Consider the following 12,892-nt stretch of genomic DNA (forward strand, 5'->3'; position numbering starts at 1 on the left):
CTATGTTTGGCTCTAATACCATATTCTCAATGCACCCCCTTGAGGGCCTAACATTCTCAATGTGATATCATTATAATAACTCAAAACCACCGCTAGCATAAAATTGTCTCTTTTGGCCCATTACGTATCACCATCAACCTCACAGTTTTAAAATGTGTCGGCTAGAGAGAGGTTTCCACACTGTTACAAATAACATTTTATTCTCTTCTCCAATCGACGACGTCGGATCTCACAAATATTCATAAATTTAATTCCAATGAATTTAATCATTAAACCTATTATTTTTTTAAAAAAAATTACTCTATTAATATTAAAATAAAGAAATATATTTTTAAAAGATAAGAGAATTTCCACTCTAATCCAGACAAGTTTTCACAACAAAATATTCGTTTCAATTCAAATATAAAAGTCAAGATAGACAATGTCATCCATTCTTATAAGCAACCCGTCTCATCATACTTCTAATCTCGAATGACAATTTTTTTTATTTTTTAATATTATATCTTAATTATATAAGCAGTACTCAAACTCACCAAACACAACAACCAGATCGACACATGTGACAAAATTCGATATAGATTGAAATTTAAAAAAAAAAATCGAACGAAGTAATATAATATAATCGAAATTAACAGGAAATTTGGTAATTAAAAGGCATAATTATTGAATTACATGGAGAGTCAACCATTTGAATTGAAAAAAAAAATAAAAGAATTTGGTGTAACTAATTAGTATTTTATTAAAATTGGTACAATAGGTACGGTTCCAAGCACATGGATAAGCTCCAACCAAGCTTTTATTTATTTATTTATTTATTTTATAATTAAATTGGTCAATTTGTTTCCTCTTTATTTTATGCAAATTTCGTGTAATATTACGTGGAGTGAGCTTCAAATTACTCTATTTTCTTACTATAATGTTTATGGTATTAATTATTTATTGTCCACTTTCAATTTTAAACAATATTATTTATTTATTAATTTAATATATTTTTGAACATACCAAAAAGAAAAATGGAGAAAAAATATTGAAAATTGAACAACTTTGAATTTTTTTTTTTTTTTCGTTTAAAAAATACGAAAATTCATATATTTGACAGCTTAGAATTTGAAACTTAAACGTTCAGAATGTTGAATTTAAGTCGTTTTCTGATTTGAAAGATAATTTGTAATTTGTAATTTATCGATGTACGTTTTTAGCCCACTTGAACTAATGATTGAGAAGTGAAATGCACGCAAACTTCAAAATACTAATGAACTTTTAATGCTATCTACCTGTATCAATAGATAAGTTTGGTTCATATATGAACAGTAAAAATAATTGAATTTTTTTTTTTTTTTGTAAAAGTTACGGATGTAACTGTAAAAAGTCAAAGTCAAAGGGTATTAACGAAATTTTTAAAAAATTTAAGGGTAAAAAATAGGCATAGTACAAACAAAAATAATTTAAGAAAATTGTTTAAATTTTTTTGAGGTTTTGATGAAAAGGAATATTTTAAAAGTCAAATGCTCATGTTCTTGTAAATAAAACAATGGAAAATTAAAAATAAATAATAATAATAATGAAATGGAAAAAGATCAGATTCGCCCGCCCACAGTATCATCAACCGTTTAACAAACCTGTGATTTGACGAAAAAGTCCATTCAATTATTTTTTTTATTTTATTTTAATGAAATTCAAATATGGCCCTCACGATACCCAAGGGGGAGGGCCAACATTTATTTTCCTAAATTTATTTATTTGGTATTTTTCTTTTCGATTAAATTCAATATTTATGTTAATTTGTTACAAGAATATATTTAATTTAGATAGAAAAATAATATACCAATAATCAAAATAATTATTTTAAAAAATTCAATAGCTATTTTGAATTGAACATATCAATTTTACTCTTTTAACCTTTATCCTTAATTTTTATAAAAAAGTATTTCCAGTGTTAATTTCTAAATTAATAAAAATACCTTTTAAAATTTTAAAAATAAAAAATACATTTTCGGTCCGTCTTGAAAAAAATATTTGTTAAAAATTTTTAAAATGTTCCTCAACTCTCATAAATACTTTTCCGTCTCAAAAGTTTTATTTTTACTTTTAAAAAAATTTAGAAATAATTTATAAAGTGTGATAGATGTTTTTCGTCAGTATAATAATTCAATATTGTTTTTAAACTTTTTTTTAATAAAAGTAAAAGATGATAATACTGTTTCATAAATATTTTTTAAATATAATAGATATATATATATTTAATTTTAAGGATATATTTAAAACAAAATTTTAAAGTGTAAGAATATTATTGAAAATTTTAAAAATTAAAAATATTTGAAAGAGAAAATACAAAGTTTTAAGGTTTTTGTTTTTTATTTTTTTATTTTTTATTTATTAATTAATTTAGCCTTCTAAAGTAAATGTTGAAATACATAAATGACATATTCCAAGAAAGTTGAGACAATTAAACAATTTTATTTTTAATTTTTTTAAAAGGACTAATAAATTCCATTGAAAATGTATTTCACCTACTTCCTAAATAAAAGATTTAAAAAATAATAATTATGTTGTCTTTTTATTTAAATGGAATAAAAAAGGTAAGAGTTTTCAAACTTGAATTTGACAATAAACAAAAATACAAAACAATTTTTCTTTTTCTTTTTCTTTTTCTTTTTCTTTTTAAATGTTCAATGACCTCTAAAGTTTGTTTCTTTTTCATTTAAATTATTGAATGACGATTTTCAAATAAGAGTGATCATAAAAAAAATGATAAAAACTTTAAATGAATCGAAGTTATTACTTATACCAACATGGTGCATCTTCATTTTCGATAACCCAATCATAAGAGCTCCAAGTTTAACGTACTTTGTTTGAAGCAGTTATATGTTGAGTAACGTTTTGAGAATTTTTCTGAGAAACATGTGAGTAAGAACAATAGTACGTAGAGATGACTATATAAGAGATTTCGTATCGATTGGAGAGGGAAACAAAGTATTTCAAAACTGTTTAAACTTCTCTCTACTATACGTGTTTTAAAAACGTGAGATGGTGGTTATACATAATGAGCAGATAATATTTACTAGCAGTAGAGTTAGAGTTAGCTAAATATATTTATGTTTTTTTCAAACGCTGTCATATTATCTTATTTAAAAAAAAATAAAAATAAACATAAGAAACGATAAACGTTAGAAAACAGGTTGTAGATAAATACGGAACTAAAAATATAAATTAAAAAAAGAAGTAAAAAAACACGTGGATTTATATATTATTTAAATGGCACTTTTTGTTGGGAAAAAAGCATAAATTTGGTAAGAAAAAATAATTTTATTTTTATTTTTCACTCTTATCTATTTAAATTATATTTTGGAAATTTTGATGCCTACCTTACTTCACCCTTTTCACATTTATTTCTAAATAAAAAAGGATAAATGAAAAACGTTTTTTTTTTTAATAATAATAATAATAATGAGTGGTGCATAGAGATTTAGGCTCGTAGTTATGTATAGTTCTAAATTAAACTGACTTGTACATTTGAAGATTTAAGATTGGACGGCTTCCAATCAAGGAAAATTAGGTTTTATTAATGCATAATTAACAACCATATTTTTCAAACGAATATATCATTTGACGTGAAATTTATTTGATTAGTCAAGGATAATGATAATTATGGTGCTAATTATTATACCAAAAAGGTCAACCATCTAATTCTAATTATTACGGGCCGTGTAATTTCAATGGTTGGTAGAGTTGGCTCCTAAGGTATGATTCATTTCTCTAATTCTAATTAAATTGACGTCTATCAACTTTGTGGAAAATCATGAAAAGTTTAATTACAGAGAATTTATTCGACATGATTAGACCCATGTGTGATAGGTAATTTTACTCTAGTATTATTTAATTTCAAAAGATATATATCAACGTAAACATAGTTCAACTAATTTAACTATATATTCAAAATTTGAGATCAACACTTTTTGTATCGAACTCTGTGAAGTTTCATTACTGAAACATGTCAAGATGTTTGACTACGTTTTTCATGTGAGATCTCACATTAATTAGGGAGAAGAACAAAAGAGAAACCTCTCTAGCGGTGGGCTTGTGGCATGTATTAAAAACCTTAAGAAAAACTCAAGAAAAAGCGCAAAGACAACCATATCTGCTAACACTGGATTTGAACTGGTTACAAATAGAATCTGAGTGGCTCTGTGGCGACGCTAGCAAGGAGGGTGAGCCCCACATGGGGTGGACACAAGACGGTATGCCAGCAAGAAAGCTAGACCCTAAAGGGAGGATTGTGAGATTCAAGCAAGAAAGCTAGACCCTAAAGGATCCTAAAGGGTGGATTGTGAGATTCGAGCAAGAAAGCTAGACCCTAAAGGATGGATTGTGAAATCCGAGATCTCACGTAAATGGGAAAGAGAAAGAAACATTTGTGTGAAAACCTCTCCGATGCATGTTTTAATATCACTAGGCTTCATTTACCCTCTCGTGGTTTTATTTTTGATAGCTCGAACTTAATAGGAACTTCTCACATATCTCAAGTATCAAGAATGAATTGCAACAGCCATAATTTACCCTCTCGCATATCAATACATGAACTACAAAAGACGTGCAGACAACACCTCACGATAGAAGGGAAGTGAAAATCTCAGCCCGGAAAAAGGTAAACAGAGTGCAAATCAAGAACATGAAACCACAGGCATCAACTAGAAACGGGTAGAACCGAAATTTTAGAAAAATCTCTGATTAATATAACCAAAATTTAAATCATTCTCAAAGATAAAAATTCGGAAGATAGAAGTACACTAATGAAATACCAAAACATTCTGAGATTCCAAGAACCAAACTTCAAATGACAGACCTATTGGAACTATTTTCCCAGCGCCCAGCAGAAACTCACGAACAAACTCAAAACTATCTTAATTCATCCTTCTGATGAGCTCATTGATGTAGTTTTCACGGTTTCCAGCGTCACCTCCTTCAACATAATGATTTCTCTTCTTCTTCAAACCACCAAGGGGAGCTTTCAGTTTGAATGGCCAGAGGAAATTGTTGGCCTCCTTGAAATGGGGTCCCACTGTCAAAATCTCGTGGATGAGGTCTTCTGCACAAATAATTCCGAACTTGCCAAGAGCCTGAACAAAAAAACACCCAACAGCAGTTATTAAGGATGGAAGGTTGTGAATAACACAAACTGCTATACTTTCATAGAACTTAATATAGAATTCCTCCGAGCAACAAACCTGCTCGATGATGGAGTTGTCAGTCAACGGAGTTCTTCGCTTGTTGAGTTTTCCAAAGCCTCTCTTGTAAATCAGTTCTTTCACGCTCTTCAAATTTGGATAGCTGAAAGTATCAGTTCAGAAAAACAATGAGTTAATTATGAACTTTAGATAATCAAAAGAAGAAACAGAAGAAATCCAAGTGAAGCATACCCATAAGTGACATAAGGCTCCACTCTGTGCAGCATGTTCAATGTTGCCTTGTTCACTTTCAAAAAGACACCATTGAAAATCTGCAGGGTTGGTAAGCAAGGAGTGAGGTACAAAACAGAGCAAAATAGATGCGAGATATATATTCCTAGGTGCACTGGAAGAAACAAAATAAAACAACAATAACAATCTTGATTCAACATCAAAATGTTTAAACAATGCATTGATATGATACACACAGAGTAAGCTGAAAGTAAAAAAACACAAATGCAAACCATACATAACATGCCAACGGAGCGGGTGAATATAATTTCCAGCACTCAAAACATCATGAAATAGCACAATCTTCTTCACCAGTTAACATTTAGACAATCATTCGAGAAGCACAATTACCTAAAAGAATTCCATAACAGAACAATGGCCCATAATGGAAACAAGTACATGTTTCAAACAGTTATTAAATGGCAAAAAGGCAAAGAAACCTATTATTCCTTCATATTCGTATTTCTACTAAAATTACTCACCTAACTCAGAAACTTACAAATACCTCAGACAAGGAAAGTGGTCAGTGCATAGGCTAAATCAACTCTTCAGGTTATTAGTTAATCCAATTTCATAGATTGTATAAAACCAGCCAATGCAAAAGATAGAGAGAACCAATTGCAAAAGGAATATATATGAAGACATTGTCTGCAAAAGCTTTTTGTGTGAGATGAAATCAATGGATAAACTCGTTACCTGTCTCAAACGCAGAAGCTGAAGAATCTTCTTGGTCTTGGGGTCAATAGCATTGATACTGAAAATCCAAAAACAATACATAAAATAAAGACAGATACAACAGGATTCGAGCAAGTAATCAAAAAAAGGTCTTCCAAACCAAATCACTCACCCCCGGATCCTGATGATAAACAGAAGTTTGGCCTCCGGATCTACGTAAAATCCTCCCTTGAGTCTAGCCTCGCGCTTCAAGCGAACCAACTCTTTCTGCTGCTCATCATACTCCTTTGCATAGAGTTTAGCCCTGTTAAAGATCAACTTCCGGTTCTCAGCATTCTTCTTCTTCGCAGCCTCTAGACCTTTCTTCTCAGCCAGAGCCCATTCCTCGTTCCTCTTTCGCTTCTTCAACACGGACTCCGGAACAACCGGGCCTCCCTTGACTCCTTCGCTACTCATATCTGTAAGCGATAGTGCAGAAAAGAGAAAGAAAATATAGTAAGATCGAAACCCTAACACTTCCAACTCAAATACAAAACAAAAAAACATAACAACAAGATATCAAAAAAAACATCGCACTCATTCTTCAAGTAAGAAGAAACGCATTACATTCCTCGTTTATCACCCTAGCGATTACTACAGATGCTAAGAAATCATGAAATACAAAACTTACGAGGAAAACGGAGTACATTCTATAGAACAATAAACAACGAGAAACAATAACGAAAACGAGATGAGAAGGAAGAAGGAAGAAGAGAGAGTAGTATACTTGTGTTCCAGAAGTTCCAACGTTGGGATCGCGGCTGCGGAGCTCTTAGCGCATAGAATGAGAAGGCTTTAGGGTTTTGTAAGGTTCCTCTGTTTCGAGCGCTGGATAATCGACGGTCCACATTCACCTACGCTGCTTAAATTCAATCCCCGCCGTCGCCATAAGTTTTAAGCGTTTTAACCTACATGAAATCTGTTTAAAAAAATATATATCAAGGGATTTGTAATAATTAAAAAAAAAAATCAATTTATATTTTTAAACTTTCTATCAAATTCTAAATTAAATAATATATTAATTTAAACCGTAAAATTTTATATTGGTGTAAATATATACCTTTATTAAATTTCTCTCAAAAATGTTAATTTCCGACAATTATTTGTTGTCTTTAAAATTGGCTTGATTTTTCAAAACATAAGTAAATAAATAAATAACGGTATTTATAGCTTAATTTTAAAAGATCCAAGTCTTTTCAAACAAATTCTAAGAGATGGTATAAGTTAGTTAATAAAAAATTTTAATTTGAGATTTTAATTACTAGTATAAAATTGATTTTTGTAGTAAAGATTATACGTGTTAATAAAAAAAAAATGAAAATTCTATTGTTTTAAATAATCTTAACTCTTTCGTGTGTGCAGATGAGATATATGTTGATATTATTTAATAACTCGATAAATAAATTAAAAAATTCTTAATAATAAAAAAAAAATGGAGTTATAATATTATCTAAGATTCGAATGTGCTTCCCCGGCCGGTAGGCCAATAGGCCAAAGTTTAGAGACCAAATAACATAATCCCAAACCTCGAAAACCAAATGTCCATCTAGAATTTTGCTCTATAGAGCATTTGGAGACTAGAAAATAGAACAATAATAAGTTATATTATGTAATGAATATATTATGAAAAAATATATTATGTAAACTACAGAGCATTTGGAGACCTACACAATAGAATATTAAGTTCAGGATCGGTGAAGGCAGTAGCCCAACTTTTGAGTGGATTCCTTCCAAAAAATAATGTTCTATAGAACATCAATCAATCCTTTCCAATTTCTATGCAACATACAACTATTTTTTTCATTAAATGGAAACTTCCCTCCTTCATGATTGATAAAAAGAGGTGAAGAACCATAATCTGAATCCATTAATATGATGATCAATCCTCATCGGAATAATTGAACTTTACTGAGTGAGATTGCAGATCAATAACTCCACCTCGATATGATCCACGCTTCTTCTTGGTCTTTTCGTGTCGAAAATCCCTGAGAAATACATAAATTTGAACCAAGAAGTATTGAGGAAATTTTAGTCAACAAAATGTTTTAACCCAATAACAAACGTCAAGTGTAACGGCCCGACTCACCACTAGTAAATATTGTCCTCCTTGAGTTTTCCACTCAAGGTTTTTAAAACGCATCTACTAGGGATAGGTTTCCATACCCTTATAGAGAATGTTCCATTCTTCTTCCCAACCAATGTGGGATCTCACACTAAGACACACGTGTTTCTTTCATTCACATAGATGACATTACCATCCACACCCCCCCTCCCTTCTCTCATTTTCTCATCGACCATTCTCAGTTAAAATATTTAACATCCAAACTTTTAGCACATCAGCAGCAGTTACTAAACACCATAGACAAACTATAAGCTAGAACTAAGTAAAAGCTAAGAGAGAAAAGGGTCAGGGAAAAATACCTTCCTTTAACCTGCCCGAGAACTTCTTGAGCTTTTGCACCATACCCAGTTTCTGCCCCACCCTGCCCAATATGATAGATTAGAAATGAGAAACAAAAGATCCTACTGAAAGCAAGCTGCATTGCGGCAAGAAGCCAATAATATAGCAAATCCCACCTTCGCCCAGTAAGAATTATCTGCAAGTTTCTCGTCAGAAAATGTCACAGCATCTACTTTCACCCTTTGAAATGCATTAATGGTCTTTGGCTGCAATTATACAATCTTTCAGCACAGTTGATCTTGTATCAAGTGAAAGTGATAAGGATTAAAATTTAAAAGATCCCACTACCTCATGTTCACTGATCTTTAGCAACAAATACAATTTGTGGAATTCGATGGGTATTAACTAAATCTTCTTCATATCATACATGAATATTAAAAATTGATATTCCATTACCAAGTCAACTTGCTTCTTTTTTCAAATTGCTACTAGAATCACAAAATGCTTGCCATATACATATAAAAAATAGGCGCCACTCAAGGAGAGAAGACATTTAGAAGCAGAAGAGCGGCTATATGTGGGATTCTAATAGCTTAAGTCCACCGCTAGCAGATATTGTCCTCTTTAAGCTTTCCCTTCAAAGGCTACCCCTCGAGGTTTTAAAACATGTCTGTTAGGGAGAGATTCCCACGCCCTTATAAGGAATGTTTCGTTTCCCTCTCCAATTGATGTGGGATCTCAAAATCCACCCCCCTTGGGGGCCCAACGTCCTTGCTAGCACAGCGCCCGGTATCTGATTCTGATACCATTTGTAACAGTTCAAGCCAACCACTAGCAGATTTTGTCCTCTTTAAGCTTTCCCTTCGAGGTTTAAAAATGCGTCTATTAGGGAGAGGTTTCCATACTCTTATAAAGAATGCTTTGTTCCCCTCTCCAACCGATATAGGATCTCACAAAGATATTTGGCATGCTCATGGAGTTAAGTTATTATGTTTTTCACATCTTTGGAGGCCCTATGTCTAGTTAAATATCGAAAGGATTAAAGACAGAACACTTGAGTCTTCTACATATTACAATGCCAAAATATAGTTAAATCATCAAAAGATTATTGCAGATAAAGAAATTCGACCTCTATGTGATGCCAATATACACATACCTCTGCTGAGCCATTTGAATGTTTCTTCAGAGCTTTCTTTGAAGAAGTTTTCTCTGCAGTTTTTTCAACATACTCATTCGTCTGCTGTGAAAGCTCATTGCTTGTATTGACCTTTGTAGACTGTACACCATCATTACATCCTTTTGAACCTTCTAATTTTCTGCGTTTGATATCTTCAGTTTCATTCTGATCAACGGTACAACTGTCAAGATCTTCAGAAGCCAACCTTTTCCTTTTCTTCGACTTGTCATTGTGTTCTTCTTCATGTGGTGTCTTGATACCAATACTTTCATTCAAAGTTCCCTCTGAACATCTAGTCATGAGCTGGTTTGAATTTTCATCACTTAGAAGTCGACCATCCTTTTTCTTCTTTTTTTTGGACTTGACAACATTTTCTTCAAGAGTAACAGCATTCTCTTTGTTTTTCTTTTTCTTTTTATCCTTAGATTTCTTTCGAGCCTCCTCTTGGACAGAATCGGATTTCTCATTTTCTGCAATATCAACATGAGTTTCGGCAACTGCCTTCTTGATTTTCTTTTTATCCTTGGACTTCTTTGTGGGCTCCTCTTGTGCTTCAGGAGCCCTATCATCGAAACCCTCCTTCACCGTTTCTTCATCTACTAGATCAAATCCAGCCAAGAAGAGATGCACAATTAAAATCAATCATTTCATGTCGTATTACAAATTTTTAAAAATAATTGTAGCTAAGTTTCCTAAACTATAAGAACAAATAAATTAAAAGATCGTGGACAATATGAGAATACCTGGTTTGTTTGGTGTAGCAATGGCTTGAGTACTGCATATTATAACTTTTAAGTTAGATGAATGAATTCATATCTAGATCAAATAAGATTCGGGCAAAAGAAATCAATACATAAGAAATTGTCACTTTTCTTTTGAGTTTAGACAAGAATCAAGATAATCTCTAATCCTACCATTTCTTTAAATGCATATGGCACATTTCTTCGAGACTGAGCGACAAATCCTTTGAGAAATCCTTCTGCACGAATAGCAACAGAAAAGGGAATTGTTTCAACATAGATAACCTTGTTCGATAAAAACATGAAAATAGGATTAAACTTTAACAAAACAAGCGTTTTGGACGAGAAGGTCCATGAATAGCGCATTCTGTAAAGACAATCGATTGAACGCCATAATGAGCAGCAAATGAATAAAACTAATATTAACCACCGCAACCAAAAAGTTTGACTTATGAAACCGCGAAGAACCAGAGTTCGAAGTACTGACCTCAATCTGCGCTTCGGAACGAAACTTTTTGAGCGTTTTGGAGAAGCCATTGCGGTGCAAAAAGAGGGACACGGCGTGAAGAAGAAGAGTCCTCTGCTCTGGGTCTAGAGATACGGCTTTAATGGCAGACATGGGGGCTTCAATGTCGTTTGCTTTCTTCGTGGTGTGGCGTGAGAGAAGAACTTGGCGAGGTTTGAATGCGAGAAGAGAAGGACTTACAGAGGTGGTTAGGGTTCGGGTCATACGCTCGTCGCATTGAAGAAGACTGCTGCTTCCCCGCTAGGGTTTATGAACAAGGGCTTTCTGTTATTTTGACTTTTGTTTGACAGTCAAAATTATAAAAATATACTTTCAATTTTATATTTTATTATTTTATTATTTAAAAAAAATTAAAATTTATATAAAACTCAAATTTTGAGTTGTAGCTTCGTTCTTCTTTTAATGAAATTAACGAAAAATAATCGTGCTAACCGAAAGCATCTTAGGACGAGAACTTGCAAGAAACATGTTTTTCGGTATGAAGAAGTAACCATGGTCTCATTCACGACGTTATTTTTTTGTTCAATTCTTCATTACTCGAGACCTTGATTTGATTTCATTTTCTATAAAAGAACGTGTATATACAGAAATCTTGTAGTGGTTTTTCACTTCTCAATTTTGACCAATAAAGCAAAACGAGTTCAATATGAATGTCGTGATTGAATACGTATCCTTTTATGATGAAGTATGATTGTTGTCTTGATCTCGTATCAAGGTCGATGAAAATAATAAACTCAAAGGAATGGTAAATATCTATAAGGTTAGAATAAATTTAATAGAATTGTATGTGTATATATGCAAGTTTGTTTCTAATTTCTTAATTTCTTTGTATTTGTTAATTAAAAAAAAAACATAAATTCCCATTACAAAATATAAACAAGAGCAAATTATTAAAGTTTAAACCAAGTGATGGCAATTAAATTTTTTTTTTTTAATTACGACCAACAAAATATTATAGCTAATTGTGCAGTTTCGTCATCATTATTTGATTAATTTTAAAGGTGATTTAAAATTTGAATTTCTATATTTGATGATCTCGACGTTCTCAACAAATTTACAGGAGGCGACTCAACGTAAGATTGCTTGAAGTAAAATACGTTTAACTATAAAATTTTTGTACTTGAGCCCCCAAGAAAAAATGTATTTTTATTTTTATTTTTTTTACAGCTCTAATGGATGGTTTTAACTTTTCATTAAATAGTGAAAAATAAAAACAATAATAAAGAAAGAAATTACCCTGATTTGACATAGTGTACTCTTCATTGGTTTCCAATTGGCTCCGAGACTGAAAAAAATTCAATAATATTATTATTATTTTGTTTAACGAGCGTGTGCCAAGCAATAAATGGAGTATGATATAAATATTCTCAATAATATTGAAAATTATTTTCATTAATTTAAACACACATCTACCTATACTCTACAATTATATAAATTAAATACTGAAATTACGAGATAATTGCAATTAAAATATCCTCAAATAATTTATTTAAAACGAAAAAAGAGACTCGAATTCAACTTCTTTTTAATATATGTATATATAGGCAAAACAATTGACCCTTAAAAAACCAAAAGAAAATGTGTTTAAATGTTTTGGTCAAAGTAAATGTTGATGTACCCAAATCCAATATTTCTTTCTTTATTTAATTATCCTTGACCAAGATCCTCGTGGGATAACATAAAGGGTATGTTAATTAATTTTTGCCAATACAATATCAAATCAAATCTTACCTAAATGTCTTAATTAAAACTTTATTTTATTTTTTATTTGAAATATATTTCCATTCATTAAACTCTCTTAAAAGTTTGATTTGATACGCTTTTACATTTTTCTTTTTTCCTTGCGTTTTGAGATATTATATCATATCATTAAGTTAT

General features: G+C 31.4%; 2 protein-coding genes across 3 annotated transcripts; both read right to left on the bottom strand.

Moving 5' to 3' along the window:
• Positions 1-4,699: 4,699 nt before the first annotated feature.
• On the bottom strand, positions 4,700-7,018 carry LOC111437634 (60S ribosomal protein L7-2-like). The gene is made up of 6 exons (XM_023075699.1): positions 6,898-7,018; positions 6,304-6,589; positions 6,153-6,210; positions 5,418-5,497; positions 5,226-5,328; positions 4,700-5,117 (listed from the first exon to the last, which is right to left on the bottom strand). The coding sequence occupies exons 2-6, from the start codon at positions 6,585-6,587 to the stop codon at positions 4,902-4,904; spliced, it is 741 nt and encodes a 246-aa protein (XP_022931467.1). The 5' UTR covers positions 6,588-6,589; positions 6,898-7,018; the 3' UTR covers positions 4,700-4,901.
• Positions 7,019-7,755: 737 nt separating this feature from the next.
• On the bottom strand, positions 7,756-11,280 carry LOC111437563 (nucleolar and coiled-body phosphoprotein 1). Of its 2 annotated transcripts, none has more exons than XM_023075580.1 (7): positions 10,976-11,280; positions 10,663-10,727; positions 10,492-10,523; positions 9,728-10,347; positions 8,748-8,837; positions 8,592-8,653; positions 7,756-8,155 (listed from the first exon to the last, which is right to left on the bottom strand). In XM_023075580.1, exons 1-7 carry the CDS (start codon positions 11,216-11,218, stop codon positions 8,050-8,052), a joined length of 1,218 nt encoding a protein of 405 aa, XP_022931348.1. In that variant the 5' UTR covers positions 11,219-11,280; the 3' UTR covers positions 7,756-8,049. The 2 variants fall into 2 exon arrangements, with proteins under 2 accessions (XP_022931348.1, XP_022931357.1); XM_023075589.1 differs by having other exon boundaries at positions 9,728-10,344; positions 10,976-11,279.
• Between the last annotated feature and the right edge of the window lie 1,612 nt (positions 11,281-12,892).

The sequence above is a fragment of the Cucurbita moschata genome, unplaced genomic scaffold, assembly GCF_002738365.1.
Source record: "Cucurbita moschata cultivar Rifu unplaced genomic scaffold, Cmos_1.0 Cmo_Scf00003, whole genome shotgun sequence".
NCBI lineage: Eukaryota > Viridiplantae > Streptophyta > Magnoliopsida > Cucurbitales > Cucurbitaceae > Cucurbita > Cucurbita moschata.